The sequence below is a fragment of the Bombina bombina genome, chromosome 6, assembly GCF_027579735.1.
Source record: "Bombina bombina isolate aBomBom1 chromosome 6, aBomBom1.pri, whole genome shotgun sequence".
NCBI classification, from domain to species: Eukaryota; Metazoa; Chordata; class Amphibia; order Anura; family Bombinatoridae; genus Bombina; species Bombina bombina.
Window position 1 is genome coordinate 40672893 of NC_069504.1, and position 17635 is coordinate 40690527.

The following is a 17635-nucleotide window of genomic DNA, read 5'->3' on the forward strand; positions in this document are numbered from 1 at the left end:
GTGGCCATCTTGGTGAGCCGCCCACCGGAAGTCGCCAATAATTTTTTTAAATTGTTATACATTTATAATTATTTCGCTCTATGTTTTGGGAGGGTGTAAATCTGTGGAGGATTTTCCCTTGTGCATCTGGGGCTTAAAGGGACATAAAATATATAATTACATGGTGTATGTTTATTGTTACAATAAATTCATATGCAGGCCTAATGTGAGAGATTTCTGGATACGTTACCACCGTGTTTGCTTTTGATGCAGTTTTTTTCCTGCACCACAATATTTGTAGTCAATCCAGGTTTCCTAATGGAGTAGATGAAGCTTTGTCACTGTCAGTTTGGTAGCAAAAAGTTACATTGTTTTGCAGTATTCTGTCTAATTCCCCCTGTTGAGGCTAAATAGGGATAGATATGTAGCAGGGTTAGACTTTTTTGTGTATGTGTGTTGTTGTTTTTTAGATAATCAATTGTGTCATAAAATCTTATATTTTTTCTTGATATGTCCACAACTTAGTAAATTGGAACAGTAGGTTAACCCCTTGTGTCACGTAGTATATAAGTCCAATAGGCACATTACTTTGCTCAGCTTACTGAGTTGATGTAGAACCTACGTCACTGCTGTGAGCTTTGACAGGGGGAACACGCAGCCGGGGGCAGAAGGCAAGGGGGCATTATCATGCTGTCTTACCATATGAAGCCAGATTGCCATATTGACATAGACAGTCTCTCACTGTGTGTATCAGTGTTGCAGTAAAGCCGGTGGGAGGGAAGGAAGGAGGCATGTGGGTGGCCCATTGTGGGAGGGAGAGGCGGGTCCCTACACTACAGAAAATTCATAACTACAGAAAAAGTAAATAAGTAAATATTTTTTCAAAAATTTCCGAAACTTGTTACTGGTAGAATGTCTGCCAGTAACAAAGAGCTATTTGTGAGGGATCAGGGAAGTGGGAGGGTGAAGAGGGATCTCTACACTACAGAAAAACAAAAACAAAACATACATAAATAATTAAAGCTCCATAAACAGCATACTTACAAACTGGCTGCCAGTACCTAAGATACCTGTGGCCAGTGGGGTGGGGGAGGGTCATTCTCTACACTACAGCAAATACTGATTAGCCCTATTGCTGTCTGGAATTTCAGAAGTGTGGTGCGCAGCCACAGTTAGCGTCCTTCTTATTACCAAAAACCAATGGCAAAGCCATATGCCTGCCTTTTCTGAATAAAGGGGATTTTAGAGAAGCTTTTACAACAATTTGTCTTATGACTGCAGTAGTTGTGTGTAAATAAAATAATTTCAGTGAGAAACCCAAACTTTGTGAACAAGTATTTTTTTATATATATATATATATATATAAAATCACATTTGGTGGCAAATGGTAGCATGCAATATACTAAAATGGGCCTAGATTAATACCTTGGGTTGTCCACTTTTAAAATATAATATATATAGTTTTGGGGGTCAATTTGAGACTTTGGACAGTTCTGCTATACTCGGTGAGTTACCACATTGCATCATTTTAGAACACAATGTACATAGCTGCAGATAAATACCTTAAAATGATAAAAAATAATACAAAATACAAACATGTTTGGTCTTAGCTGAATCAGAGGATGTTCTACAGTTAGAAAGCTACAGATGTGGAATGTGATAATCCTTTTTATATATATATTTTGTTTTACTTTGTAATTTTACTTTTTCTTAACTCTGTGATTAAATAGCTGAAACTGTCATCCACTGAAAGCCCTTTTTATGCCAAAAAATATTCCCCCAGCTAGCTTTGTTCTCTTGGCATCTGTTGTTGAAAAGCATACATAGGTATGCTCAGGAGCAGCAATGCACTACTGAGAGATAGCCGCTGATTGCTGGCTGCACATATATGCCTCATATCATTGGCTCACCAGATGTGTTTTGCTGCTCTTTCAACAAACGATACCAAGAGAATAAAGCATATTTAATAATTTGATCCATCTAGATAGTAAGTTCCCATGGGAATGGGGCCCTCAATTTCCCCTGTATTTGTCTTATATTGTATTGTTTCACCGTTGTACTTATATATTCGTACCCATGGAAAACGCTGCGGAATCTGTTAGCGCTTTATAAATAATAATAATAATAATATTAGAAGTAAATTGGTAAGTTGTTTAAATTGTTCTGTCTGAGTCATGAAAGGAGGGAAAAAAAGGTTTCATGTCCCATTAAGATTTTGGTTAAACCATTAGTCATTCTCCTGCTAATGTATTTGTATATTTGCACAAACTATATGAAAGTTTCATACAGAGTTGAACTTTACTTTAATAAACTGATAAACAGGTGCATACACAGGTATGTTATCTATGCAGTTACAGTGTTGAACCCTGACTAGTTTTATAGGGTGGGTAAGTGTGCTGTAATGCAAAGGGCAGAACACCAATAAATTCCTCTGTTATCTGAGTGAACTCTAGCGCAGCAGACGTAAATAACTTATTACAGAGATTGTGTTGCAGTTACTGCGAGCTATAAAGTCTCACAAGCAGGAGGGACCTCATTGCTTTATAGTTGCTGTATATAGATATGGCCTAGAGGGTGCTCAGCTTTCTAACATAAAAAGGACACATTACTGTTGGTTACAGAGAGATTTTGCTAGTAGATATTGGAGGTTTATCCAACCTAAGGTCAGGGGACACAGTCTATATCTGGCCCTCTGCTTCTCCAAAATAAATACTGTGCAACCACGTGGGAATTTCTGCATTGCAGCCCCTGAGCAGGACGTGACTGGTCAGCCAATCAGAGGTGTGATGTCCCAGTGTTAGGAGATTAAATGTGCTACTCAAGAGCTCTATTTGTAGGTGTTACTTTAACATTCTACTCTGGTATGTGGAAACTGGGGGCACGATTCTCTAAAGTCTTGTGATATTCTATAAATTTCCACTCAGGGATTGCTTGTTTGTTTTAAAGGCAATTTTTACCCAGGGAACTGTTTATCTCATTAAAGAAATTTAGTAATTATGCTTGATAAAAGTATAAAGTAGACAATCAAACTCACATGTTAGAAATCACTGATATAATGCTAACAGGGCATACCCAATCCTCAGAGCCGTCCGGTGGGATCACCTTCTGTCACAAGCTGGAGCACGATATCAACCGACTGAAGGCGGACCTGAATGCTTCATATCACCAGCCAGCGGCTGCATCCAGGAACAGACTGTGTGTTTCTGGATCCAGCTGTTCGCTGGTGATTTGAAGAATCCAGGTCTGTCTGCAGTCGGTTGATACTGTGCTCCAGCTTCTGTCCTGTGACGGCAGGTGAGCCCACTGGACGTCTCTAAGGGTCCTGTATGTTGTTCCTTATTTCTCTCTATGCCGGCAAGTTTCTGAGAAACGGGCCTGAGGTGAGTCTCCCAGGTCAGGTGTGTTAGAGACTAGGTTTTGCCTCTCAGGTGCCTTGGAAACTAGATGTGCCTCCTAGATATGTTGTAGACTAGATGTGTTGGAGACTAGGTGTGCCTCCCAGGTGCTTTGGAGACTAGGTGTGCCTCCCAGGTGCCTTGGAAATCTAGGTGTGCCTCCCAGGTGCCTTGGAAATCTAGGTGTGCCTCCCAGGTGCCTTGGAAATCTAGGTGTGCCTCCCAGGTGCTTTGGAAATCTAGGTGTGCCTCCCAGGTGCCTTGGAAATCTAGGTGTGCCTCCCAGGTGCTTTGGAATCTAGGTGTGCCTCCCAGATGCCATGGAAATCTAGGTGTGCCTTTTGGAATCTAGGTGTGCGTCCCAGGTGCCATGGAAATCTAGGTGTGCCTTTTGGAATCTAGGTGTGCGTCCCAGGTGCCATGGAAATCTAGGTGTGCCTCTGTGGTACATTTAGGCTAGACAAGGAGATTAGATGTGGCCTACTAATGTTTTATGCTAACTTGTGGAGAGTGGACATGGCGAAATAGAATGTGCATGGAGAATAGAATGCTAGACATAAAAGTACACTTAGACTGTGTGTTGAACAGGTGTTTGCAGAATTTGCCTCAGTGAAAATACTGCAACTCACGCCCCTAAAACAACTTACTGACATAATATAACTATTTACAAGAAGCCTAAACGGCCATCTAAAAAGATGTGCAGCTCAGTCCTCATTCGTCTGGATCTTATGTTTGATACATATTTGTCAAGTGCTGCTGTATTTGCCTTGCTCACTCTTTGTGTCACGTTGCTCTGTAGGATGAAGGAATGGTGGTTTCAGGTAGGGCTGCTGACTGTGCCTCTCCTTGCTGTGTACTTGCATATCCCTCCTCCGGACCTCTCCTCAGCTCTTTACACATGGAAGTCAACAGGGGAGTTCTTCACCTTCCGAGGACAACGCATCTTTTACAAGGGTGAGACTACACTATCATCAGATTTGTTTCAGGATTTGCTAAACTTGCTACTCCCTTGTCCTCAGACAACTTTATAAGATTGATTACAAATATTGTTAGCAATAAACATGACTAAAGTGTTGTTCTTTCTGTACACTAGATTCTTGGGGGGCAGTCGGCAGCTCAGATGTGGTCGTACTGTTGCACGGCTTTCCTACCTCAAGTTATGACTGGTACAAGGTGAGGATGCAGTTTCTTCTCTATAAATAAAGTTCGTACTGTTAATCTGCTAAATTTGCTTATGTTAAAGTCTCTATTAAAGGGACAGTCTACACCAAAATGTTTGTTTAAAAAGATAGTTATTCCCGTTATTATCCATTCCCCAGTTTTGCATAACCAATATAGTTATATTAATATACTTATTACCTCTGTGATTACCTTATATCTAAGCCTCTGCAGACTGCCCCCTTATCTCAGTTCTTTTGACAGACATGCATTTTAGCCAATTAGTGGTGACTCATGAATAACTCCACGGGAGTCGGCACAATATTATCTATATGGCACACACAAACTAGTACTGTCTAGCTGTGAAAACTGTCAAAATGCAGTGAAATATGCGGCCTTCGAGTGCTTAGAAATTAGCTTTCAACAAAGAATACCAAGAGAACAAAGCACATTTGCTGATAAAAATAAATTTGAAATCATGAAAGTTTAATTTTGACTTGACTGTCCCTTTAATGCCAAACTCTCTCTATATTACAGATCTGGGAAGGGCTGACTCAGAGATTTCATCGTGTTATCGCTCTGGATTTCATTGGCTTTGGGTTCAGCGACAAACCAGTAAGTGGATGATGTAAGCTTGTGCTATAAAATAAGCTAAAATAATAAGGGAAAAAAACTTTATACTGAGCCTTATTTGAAAGTGTCTCCCATGTTGAAGAGTTTGTCCGTTTTTGCTTTTATTTTCCCAAGAATTTTTCAGGTAAGTCGAGAGATGTCCGTTTCTTATGAGTAATAAATCAAATAGGAACAGTGAAATAAAATGTAATCACTTTGAATAAATCAGATTAGTCAGTTCATAGTACTGACAGTGCAGGAAAAAATGTTATTGCCCTTGATAATGTGCAGATATTTGGGAACAATAAACTACGCACATTCTATAATTTTATTTCACTTTTTTACAAATGTTCAAATCTATTCTTGTTGGTTCTTTGGTTAAATTCAGCTGAAAAACAGTAGTGTGCAGCTATGGTCAGAATATGACTGCTACAATGATACAGCGGACATTGCTCTCTCTGGCATCCAAGGGTCTCACACTAAACCAAACCCATGACCCCATTTCCAAATCATAACCTTATATGTCAGTGAGGGCGAACCTTGGCACTCCAGATGTTTAAAAACTACATTTCCCATGATGCTTGACTGGACTGTAGAGGAAATGTAGAGGAAAACATCAGGGTGCCAAGGTTGTACTTTTCTGGACTCTATATTGAGACAATTTTTGTTTGCGAGTGCTCCATAAAATAGACATGACTAATTATGCAAGAGAATGACATTTTATTTATTTTTTTAAATTGTTTTCCCTTTGCCAACAGTAACAGCTATAATATACCCTCCACCTCCACTAAAACATGTAAACCGTGTTTATCTCCGAGTAAGATACTGTCCTATGTGTATGAAAAACATGCACCTTCAGCAAGCGTACACCTTTTAGGATTTAAATTTATTTTATTACTTACAGGGCTTTTAGAAATTCTGTTACTCAATACAAAGATGCATTAGCTGTTTATATTTAAAGTTAACCTTTTAAAGCCGTTATGCCGTTCTATTCCGTCATAATTAGACTGGGCTTTAAAGCCGTTATGACGGAATAGAACGTCATAACTAACGGCTGTCCTGAACCCTTCTGTGCAGTCAGGACTTAATCGCGGTCTTGGGGGCGTTCCTAGGGTTGTAGGGACGCCCCCCCCAGACGCGATCCAATAATTGAAATCTCGCGATCGTGTGTACGATCGCCTGGTTTCAATTTGTCTACATCGGAACAGTTGTTCCGATGTAGGCACTTTAGCCCAGACTCGAAAGGGTTAAACGGACATGAACTGTTTGTGTACAACTGATACCCAGGTATTTATTACCCAGGTTCTTTATTCAGCACAGGATCATCCATTAAAAAGCAATGCATTCTAAAATATTCTCTTTTAGATGAAACGGAAACATTTGAATACTATTCCCCTTTAATTTAGAAAATACGAGAATTATGTGGGTTGCAGATTTGGATTGGTAGAGATGAGGTTACCAAATAAAACGCATCTGAGGCCATACTGTGGCCCCTGGGCTGTTAGTTTAGTTCAAGCTTGTTGTAAAAAAAACCATTACAGCGATGTTTAATCCCGTTCCTGTGTGCAGACAGACACTGTTACTAATTGCCACACTACATTCCGTTCATTTTATGTACAGTGGGGCAAAAAAGTATTTAGTCAGCCACCAATTGTGCAAGTTCTCCCACTTAAGAAGATGAGAGAGGCCTGTAATTTTCATCATAGGTATACCTCAACTATTAGAGACAAAATGTGGAAACAAATCCAGACAATCACATTGTCTGATTTGGAAAGAATTTATTTGCATATTATGGTGGAAAATAAGTATTTGGTCACTGACAAACAAGCAAGATTTCTGGCTCTCACAGACCTGTATCTTCTTCTTTAAGAGGCTCCTCTGTCCTCCACTCATTACCTGTATTAATGGCACCTGTTTGAACTTATCAGTATAAAAGACACCTGTCCACAACCTCAAACGGTCACACTCCAAACTCCACTATGGTGAAGACCAAAGAGCTGTCGAAGGACACCAGAAACAAAATTGTAGACCTGCACCAGGCTGGGAAGACTGAATCTGCAATAGGCAAGCAGCTTGGTGTGAAGAAATCAACTGTGGGAGCAATAATTAGAAAATGGAAGACATACAAGACCACTGATAATCTCCCTCGATCTGGGGCTCCACGCAAGATCTCACCCCGTGGGGTCAAAATGATGACAAGAACAGTGAGCAAACATCTCATAACCCCACAGGGGGACCTAGTGAATGACCTGCATAGAGCTGGGACCAACATAACAAAGGCTACCATCAGTAACACACTACGCCGCCAGGGACTCAGATCCTGCAGTGCCAGACGTTTCCAACTGCTTAAGCCAGTACATGTCCAGGCCCATCTGAAGTATGCTAGAGAGCATTTGGATGATCCAGAAGACGATTGGGAGAATGTCATATGGTCAGATGAAACCAAAGTAGAACTGTTTGGTAGAAACACAACTCGTCGTGTTTGGAGGAGAGAGAATGCTGAGTTGCAACCAAAGAACACCATACCTACTGTGAAGCATGGGGGTGGCAACATCATGCTTTGGGGCTGTTTCTCTGCAAAGGGAACAGGACGACTGATCCGTGTACATGAAAGAATGAATGGGGCCATGTTTCGTGAGATTTTGAGTGCAAACCTCCTTCCATCAGCAAGGGCATTGAAGATGAAACGTGGCTGGGTCTTTCAGCCTGACAATGATCCCAAACACACCGCCCGGGCAACGAAGGAGTGGCTTCGTAAGAAGCATTTCAAGGTCCTGGAGTGGCCTAGTCAGTCTCCAGATCTCAACCCCATAGAAAACCTTTGGAGGGAGTTGAAAGTCTGTTTTGCCCAGGGACAGCCCCAAAACATCACTGCTCTAGAGGAGACCTGCATGCAGGAATTGGCCAACATACCAGCAACAGTGTATGACAACCTTGTGAAGATTTACAGAAAACGTTTGACCTCTGTCATTGCCAACAAAGGATATATAAAAAAGTATTGAGATGAACTTTTGATATTGACCAAATACTTATTTGCCCCCATAATTTGCAAATAAATTATTTCCAAATCAGACAATGTGATTGTCTGGATTTGTTTCCACATTTTGTCTCTCATAGTTGAGGTATACCTATGATGAAAATTACAGACCTCTCTCATCTTCTTAAGTGGGAGAACTTGCACAATTGGTGGCTGACTAAATACTTTTTTGCCCCACTGTATATCAGCAATTAGATACACATAATGTCTGTTTCCTATTTATATTATACCTCTGTACATCACTGTGCTTTATGAATAATGATAATTATAAGGCATTTCAAAAGGTCTGCATACAAATGGCTGCTGTTCTGTTAGCACATGGTTCAGGGTTGTGCAAATAAAGGGCAGTTCAGGATACACGGTTTGAAAACCCTCTTGAACATGTTTATGTCCCTGCCGTAGCCAATTAGTGACAGATATAAATAAGCTCCTGCACAGATCCACCAATCACTGTGTAGAATGTTGCCTGGTTAGTGTGCTGGATGGCACAAGATGCACTGCAGCACTATACATTCTGTGGGCAGTGGTATAATCACCGTTTTCAGGAGAATCTGGCAAATAATGAAAGTGGGGTGCTAACTTTTTGCTGCACATATTTAAATCTTTTGTGATTCAGACAGAGCATACCATTTTTAAAAAATGTTTTAAATTTACTTCTATTATCAAATGGAATTCTTTGTTGAGGGGACTTCTAGATAGTTAGCGTGTACATTTCTGGAGTGGTACTGCTGCCACCTACTGTTCTTGCAAAGAATAACGTCATTATAAAACTGCTGCCATAGATTGCTCTAGTCACGTGCACACTCTTACACATTCCTACCTGCTTTTTAAAAACATACAAAGAGAACAAAGCAAATTTGATAGAACTAAATTGGAATATTTTTATTTATTTTAATTTTTTTATTTTACACTCGGTCTGAATCATGAAATACATTTTTGGGGTTTTATTTCCCTTTAAATATTTTGAGCCAGATTACGAGAGGAGCGGTATTTAACGCTCCCGCGCTAACTCCTCTAGATGTAAGCTTTTTGCGTGCGCCAGGTAGCGCTTCTATTACAAATTGAAAGTTAAACGCTTCTGTGTAAAAAGCCGGTTACAATAGCAGGGACGCCATCTTGGATGACGTCCCTTAAAGGAACCTTCATTCGTCGGGAGTTCGTCGTGGAGGAAGGAGGTTCCGCGTCGGCGGGATGAAGATGGAGCCGGAAGAAAGAAGATTGAAGATGCCGCTTGATAGAAGACTTCAGCCGGATGGAAGACCTCTTCAGCCCCCGCTTGGATGAAGAATTCGGCTCGGCTGAGTGAAGACGACTCAAGGTAGGAAGATCTTCAGGGGGGTAGTGTTAGGTTTTTTTAAGGGGGGTTTATGTGGGTGATGGGTTTTAATGTTGGGGGGGTTGTATTTTTATTTTACAGGCAAAAGAGCAGAATTCTTTGGGGCATGCCCCGCAAAAGGCCCTTTTAAGGGCTGGTAAGGTAATAGAGCTGGTGTCTTTTAAATGTAGAATAGGGTAGGGAATTTTTTTATTTTGGGGGGCTTTGTTATTTTATTAGGGGGCTTAGAGTAGATGTAATTAGCTTAAAATTGTTGTAATCTTTTTATAATGTTTGTAAATTATTTTTTTATTTTTTGTTACTTAGTTCTTTTTTTATTTTTTGTACTTTAGTTAGTTTATTTAATTGTATTTAATTGTATGTATTTGTATTTAATTTATTTGATTAATTTATTGATAGTGTAGTGTTAGGTTTAATTGTAACTTAGGTTAGGATTTATTTTACAGGTAATTTTGTAATTATTTTAACTAGGTAGCTATTAAATAGTTATTAACTATTTAATAGCTATTGTACCTGGTTAAAATAAATACAAAGTTGCTTGTAAAATAAATATTAATCCTAAAATAGCTACAATATAATTATTATTTATATTGTAGCTATATTAGGATTTATTTTACAGGTAAGTATTTAGCTTTAAATAGGAATAATTTATTTAATAAGATTTAATTTATTTAGTTAGAATAAAATTATATTTAACTTAGGGGGGTGTTAGTGTTAGGGTTAGACTTAGCTTTAGGGGTTAATACATTTATTATAGTAGCGGTGAGGTCCGGTCGGCAGATTAGGGGTTAATAAGTGTAGTTAGGTAGCGGCGACGTTGGGGCGGCAGATTAGGGGTTAATAAATATAATATAGGGGTCGGCGATGTTAGGGGCAGCAGATTAGGGGTACATAGCTATAATGTAGGTTGCGGCGGTGTATGGAGCGGCAGATTATGTGTTAAAAATAATATGCAGGGGTCAGCGATAGCGGGGGCGGCAGATTAGGGGTTAATAAGTGTAAGGTTAGGGGTGTTTAGACTCGGGGTACATGTTGGGGTGTTAGGTGCAGACTAAGGAAGTGTTTCCCCATAGGAAACAATGGGGCTGCGTTACGAGCTGAACGCTGCTTTTTTGCAGGTGTTAGGTTTTTTTTCAGCTCAAACTGCCCCATTGTTTCCTATGGGGGAATCGTGCACGAGCACGTTTTTGAAGCTGGCCGCGTCCGTAAGCACCGCTGGTATTTAGAGTTGCAGTGGCGGTAAATTATGCTCTACGCTCCCTTTTTGGAGCTTAACGCTGTCCTTCTGGGAACTCTAAATACCAGCGGTATTTAAAAGGTGCGGGGGAAAAAATACACGCGTAGCTAACGCACCCCTTTGGCCGCAGAACTCTAAATCTAGCCGTATGTGAATAGTTCTAGTCACAATAGAGATATTGATCTATTGATAATCACACAGACCATCAAAAAGTCTATAAAATAAAGATAAATCCGTGTAGATGTTGAATATATCCACAAAAAAACAACAATGTTCAAAGTGAGAGAACACACAAAATACCGGTGGGTGTGCACTTACTAGAAATTACCCCAATCATATGAGGTAAGTTGCCGCATCTATCAGTGCTAATCATCCGGTGATGTCTTGCATCTGTGTCAGAATAATGTATAACTTCTCGTCTCCTTGGAGTATGGTGTGCGGAGAGAAGGCTGGATTCTGTAGTGACTCCTCCGTGAGTTTAGGAGCATTAACCCAAGTGTAAAACAAAAAGAGGGTACATTGGAAGAACCCTGGTTCCTATACCAGGACAACCAAAGACTATCACATATACATTGCAGTGCCCCCAGCCTTACCCTGTAAATCAGTACATAATGCAGAACTCCACCCAAACCCCCATTAAACTGAATTTCCCCCCCTTCCCCTCTTCTCCAAAATGCAACCCCTCCCCCCCCCCCCCCCTCTTGAGGTTGCTTGCCCCGCCTGGAGACGGCCTCTGAACTCTGAGCTTCTACCAATAGAGGTTTACCCATTCACTGTTAATAACTACATTGTTGTTTTTGTGTGGATATATTCAACATCTACACGGATTTATCTTTATTTTGTTGAGTTTTTGATGGTCTGTGTGATTATCAATAGATCAATATCTCTATTGTGACTGGAACTATTCACATAGGGAATGTATTATTTCATTCAGGCATATGACAAGTGTTTATAATTTTACATATATTTGTCTGGGTTTTTATTTTTGAATAGGCGCTTTCTCAACCTTTCTCTCCATTTATTTATTTTTTCATAGGCCTCTATACTTCTTAAGTATTTTAAGCTTGTGATATAATATCTGAGACTATAGCAGCATATTCAAAACCCATCATCTCAAGTGAGCCTTGGTAGCGCAGACACTAGGGCAGCTTATCCCCCCCCCCTGGTAACAGAGTGGGTGTGATATTCTAAAACTTTGTATGTGTGTGTATGTGTATATATAAACTGTAACCCAAATTTGATCAAAATATATTTAACAAGTAAAACAACTTACAAGTTCTTCTCCGGCTGTTTTGAAATGGCCGCCTCACCCTTCCTTCCCTGATGTCACCGACCGGTTCCACTGACTTCAGCTAGTCGATCCTCCGCATTCCCTGCTTTCACGCATGCGCAATGCATCGGTTTTGTTATTAAAAAACAGTAACGGGCAATCCGAGGCACTAGTTGGCCCTGACTCTCAGCACTTTCCTTTCCCTACACTGAAGACAGCATCTGTCACGCTTCAATCCGTGCACCAATAGCGTATCAGCGTATAGCAACACTGAGAGGTGGCGATAAATATTGCAGACAAGTCACTCACGGATCACTTGTTTCAGTTAGTCTGTCCCTAGACTTTTAATTACAATCTCAACGTGTTTTAAATCCTATGAGACTTTTTGTTGTGAACAAAAAAAGATGCTGTCTTCATACTAACCGGCTATCCCAGGCGCTAGCTGGCCGTGACTCTCAGAACTTTCCTTTCCCTACACTGAAGACAGCATCTATATACACAGCTAACCTACTCAGAGATAATAATGTAAAATTCTCCCCCCGTCTGTGGCTGCCGCTGCTTGATGATAGCTCCAGAAATCTCAAACTGATGTTTTAGTGCGTTGGAATAAAGCTCATGTCTTTAAGAAGTCCTTGGAGTATGGCCCTTTTTATGTGTGTGTTAAATGTACAACTGATCACTGATTGATGGGGTTAATTCTCACGGGTATGCTGGTGGAGAAGGCGCACATGACTCCAGAACAATTACAACAAAAAGTCTCATAGGATTTAAAACACGTTGAGATTGTAATAAAAAGTCTAGGGACAGACTAACAAACAAGTGATCCGTGAGTGACTTGTCTGCAATATTTATCGCCACCTCTCAGTGTTGCTATACGCTAATACGCTATTGGTGCACGGATTGAAGCGTGACAGATGCTGTCTTCAGTGTAGGGAAAGGAAAGTGCTGAGAGTCAGGGCCAGCTAGCGCCTGGGATAGCCTGTTACTGTGATAGCCTGTTACTGTTTTTTAATGACAAAACTTGCGCATGTGCGAAAGCAGGGAATGCGGAGGATCGACTAGCTGAAGTCAGTGGAAGCGGTCAGTGACGTCGGGGAAGGAGGGATGAGATGGCCATTTCAAAGCCGGAGAAGAACTTGTAAGTTGTTTTACTTGTTAAATATTTTTCAATCAAATTTGGGCTACGGTTTGCTGTTAACAACATTAAATACATTATGTGAATAACTAATAATATTTTTTAGGTTGACTGTCCCTTTAACTACTCAAACTAATTACAAGATGGTGTGAGAAGATCAGGTGCTCTCATGACCTTGTCTTTTTGCAGCGGTTCCATCGGTACTCGATCCTTGAGCAGGCCAGCATTGTTGAGGCGCTACTCACTCACCTGGGTCTGGGAGATCACAAAGTCAACCTCCTTTCTCACAATTATGGAGACACAGTCGCTCAGGAGCTGCTGCACAGGTCAGTGTTTATCCAGAGCTTCATTCATGATAGGGGTTGTCGGTGTGAATTCTCAACTCCCTGACAGACCAGATATTCTGAATGCCAGCCGGAATGGGTCAGTTAGTAGGACAAACAATATTACACACATTTTATACATTGTAGATGTACTTGTTAGTAATTCTTTTTTGCAATTAGATAAGGACTTATATAGATATTCTGTATTTCTATATCACTAACTCTGCCAGTAACAGCTCCCTTACTCCAACTGTCTTAGTATAGGTGGAGCCAGGATTGTGTAGATCGCATAAAGTAGAAATACTATAACATTTTAGACAGTTGTGAAAATATGCAGTAAAGTAAGAATGCTTTCAAAAATAGAAATTTTTTTTTTTTTTTTTTTTTTTTTTTTATCAATTAAAGGGACATTTAAAAACGTTGAGATGGTAATATAAAATTATAAATGGTATATATAAAAACAACTCTATAATATACTTTATTTATTTTGTCCCCGTTTCCTGCAATTTCATTCTGAAATTGTGAGATTTTCAGTTAGAAATGGAAGTGCAGAACACTGTTATATTCCACACAGCCATTGACTGCACACTCTATTTATAACTGTTCTTAATTGGCCACAGCAGAGAAGGTAACCTAGGTTACAACATGGCAGCTCCCATTGTTTTATAGACATTAAAACTTTACACTTATTTTGTTACTATTTAAACAGCTAATGAAACTTTAAAATATCTATATACATGTTATTCTCATAATAATATTTTGTTTTTACTGCATTATTCTATCTAGCATTTATTTAGTATTTAATGTCCCTTTAACAAAATGTTAAGTGAGTGAACAGAAGAAAAATCTAAATCAAATCGGTATTTGGAGTGATCACCTTTTGCCTTCAAAACAGCACCAGTTCTTCTGGGTACACTTGCGGAACTTCTTCTGTGAATTCACCCTTCGGTGAACAAACTGCCTTCTGCTACAGCCAAATATTTAAAAATTTGACTCAGTCCAGAACACTTGTTGAGATTTTTCTTCACCCAAGTTCCTGTTTTTTTGTGTGTGCATAATTGAGTCACTTGGCCTTGTTTCCTTGTCAGAAGTATGGATTTTTGTCTACAAGTATTCCATGAAGACCACTTCTGATCTGACTCCTCCGGACAGTAGAGGGGTGTACCAGGGTCCCAAATGGTTTCTGCCAATTCTGAACTGATGACACTGCTGGTCATCTTCTGATTGAGAAGGGAAGTAAACATGATGTTTTATCTATGGCACTGTTTCCTTGGCCGACCACTGCGTTTACGGAGTTCAACGTTGCCCATTTCTTTGTGCCTCTTCAGAAGAGCTTGGACAGCACATCTAAAAAACCAACTGTCTGCCTGTGAAAGACCTTGCTGATGCAGTATAACTACCTTGTGTCTTGTTGCTGTGCTCAGTCTTGCCATGGTGTATGACTTGACATGACACTGTTTGGAACAGCCAATAGGATTTTTTTCTACCTTAAAATTCTGATTGGCTGATAGAATTCTATCAGCCAATCGGAATTGAAGGGACGCCATCTTGGATGACGTCATTTAAAGGACCCGTCATTGTTCTAGTCGCCGTCGAACGAAGAGGATGCTCCGCGTCGGATGTCTTGAAGATGGACCCGCTCCGGATGGAGGAAGATAGAAGATGCCGCCTGTATGAAGACTTCTGGCCGTCTGGAGGACCTCTTCTGCCCGGATAGGATGAAGACTTCGGACCGTCTGGAGGACCACTTCTGCCCGGTTGGGTGAAGACGTCTCAAGGTAGGGTGATCTTTAAGGGGGTAGTGTTAGGTTTTATTAAGGGGGGATTGGGTGGGTTTTAGAGTAGGGTTGGGTGTGTGGGTGGTGTGTTGTAATGTTGGGGGGGGTATTGTATTTTTTTTACAGGTAAAAGAGCTGATTACTTTGGGGCAATGCCCCGCAAAAAGCCCTTTTAAGGGATATTTGTAATTTACTGTAGGGTAGGGCTTTTTTTTATTTTGGGGGGCTTTTTTATTTTATTAGGGGGATTAGATTAGGTATAATTAGTTTAAAAAAATTGTAATTATTTTATTATTTTCTGTAATTTAGTGTGTTTTTTTCCCCGTAATTTAGTTTATTTAATTTAATTGTAGTTAACTTAGGTAATTTTTTTAATTATAGTGTAGGTGTAATTGTAACTTAGGTTAGGTTTTATTTTACAGGTATATTTAGGTTAATAACTATTTAATAACTATTGTACCTAGTTAAAATAAATACAAACTTGCCTTTTAAATAAAAATAAACCCTAAGCTAGCTACAATGTAACTATTAGTTATATTGTAGCTAGCTTAGGGTTTATTTTATAGGTAAGTATTTATTTTTAAACAGGAATAATTTATTTAATGATAGGAATATTTATTTAGATGTATTTAAATTATATTTAAGTTAGGGGGGTGTTAGGGTTAGACTTAGATTTAGGGGTTTATAACTTTATTATAGTGGTGGCGACGTTGGGGGCGGCAGATTAGGAGTTAATAATTGTAGGTAGGTTGCGACGACATTGGGGGCGGCAGAATAGGGGTTCATAACTGTAATGTAGGTGTCGGGGATGTTGGGGGCGACAGATTAGGGGTACAGAAGTATAATGTAGGTGGCGGTGGTGTCCGGAGCAGCAGATTAGGGGTTAATAATATTATGCAGGTGGCGACGATGTCAGGGACGGCAGATTAGGGGTTAATAAGTGTAAGATTAGGGGTGTTTAGACTCAGGGTTCATGTAAGGGTGTTAGGTGTAGACATAAAATGTGTTTCCCCATAGGAATCAATGGGGCTGCGTTAAGAGCTGAACGCTGCTTTTTTGCGGGTGTTTTTTTTTCCAGCCGAATCTGTCCCATTGATTCCTATGGGGAAATCGTGCACAAGCACGTTTTGCCAGCTCACCGCTACCGTAAGCAGCGCTGGTATTGAGGTGAGATGTGGAGCTAAATTTTGCTCTCCACTCACTTTTTTGCGGCTAACGCCGGGTTTAGGAATACCTGTAATACCAGCGTTGTCTTAAGTGAGCGGTGAAAAAAAAATGCTCGTTAACACCGCACACCATTACCGACAAAAACTCGTGATCTAGCCGAATGTGTGGGAAAATACAGGGAGTGCAGAATTATTAGGCAAATGAGTATTTTGACCACATCATCCTCTTTATGCATGTTGTCTTACTCCAAGCTGTATAGGCTCGAAAGCCTACTACCAATTAAGCATATTAGGTGATGTGCATCTCTGTAATGAGAAGGGGTGTGGTCTAATGACATCAACACCCTATATCAGGTGTGCATAATTATTAGGCAACTTCCTTTCCTTTGGCAAAATGGGTCAAAAGAAGGACTTGACAGGCTCAGAAAAGTCAAAAATAGTGAAATATCTTGCAGAGGGATGCAGCACTCTTAAAATTGCAAAGCTTCTGAAGCGTGACCATCGAACAATCAAGCGTTTCATTCAAAATAGTCAACAGGGTCGCAAGAAGCGTGTGGAAAAACCAAGGCGCAAAATAACTGCCCATGAACTGAGAAAAGTCAAGCGTGCAGCTGCCAAGATGCCACTTGCCACCAGTTTGGCCATATTTCAGAGCTGCAACATCACTGGAGTGCCCAAAAGCACAAGGTGTGCAATACTCAGAGACATGGCCAAGGTAAGAAAGGCTGAAAGACGACCACCACTGAACAAGACACACAAGCTGAAACGTCAAGACTGGGCCAAGAAATATCTCAAGACTGATTTTTCTAAGGTTTTATGGACTGATGAAATGAGAGTGAGTCTTGATGGGCCAGATGGATGGGCCCGTGGCTGGATTGGTAAAGGGCAGAGAGCTCCAGTCCGACTCAGACGCCAGCAAGGTGGAGGTGGAGTACTGGTTTGGGCTGGTATCATCAGAGATGAGCTTGTGGGGCCTTTTCGGGTTGAGGATGGAGTGAAGCTCAACTCCCAGTCCTACTGCCAGTTTCTGGAAGACACCTTCTTCAAGCAGTGGTACAGGAAGAAGTCTGCATCCTTCAAGAAAAACATGATTTTCATGCAGGACAATGCTCCATCACACGCGTCCAAGTACTCCACAGCGTGGCTGGCAAGAAAGGGTATAAAAGAAGAAAATCTAATGACATGGCCTCCTTGTTCACCTGATCTGAA

At 40.4% G+C, this 17635-nt stretch overlaps 1 protein-coding gene across 2 annotated transcripts in view; it reads left to right on the forward strand.

Moving 5' to 3' along the window:
* MEST (mesoderm specific transcript) overlaps positions 1-17635 on the forward strand; it is a 130759-nt gene that overhangs the window by 26049 nt on the left and 87075 nt on the right. For both annotated transcript variants that reach the window (XM_053716385.1, XM_053716384.1), the window contains exons 2-5: positions 4174-4328; positions 4468-4547; positions 5070-5147; positions 13349-13485. In XM_053716385.1, coding sequence (XP_053572360.1) covers positions 4175-4328; positions 4468-4547; positions 5070-5147; positions 13349-13485 — 449 coding nt within the window. In that variant the 5' untranslated portion in view covers position 4174. The remainder of the gene's footprint in view (positions 1-4173; positions 4329-4467; positions 4548-5069; positions 5148-13348; positions 13486-17635) is intronic.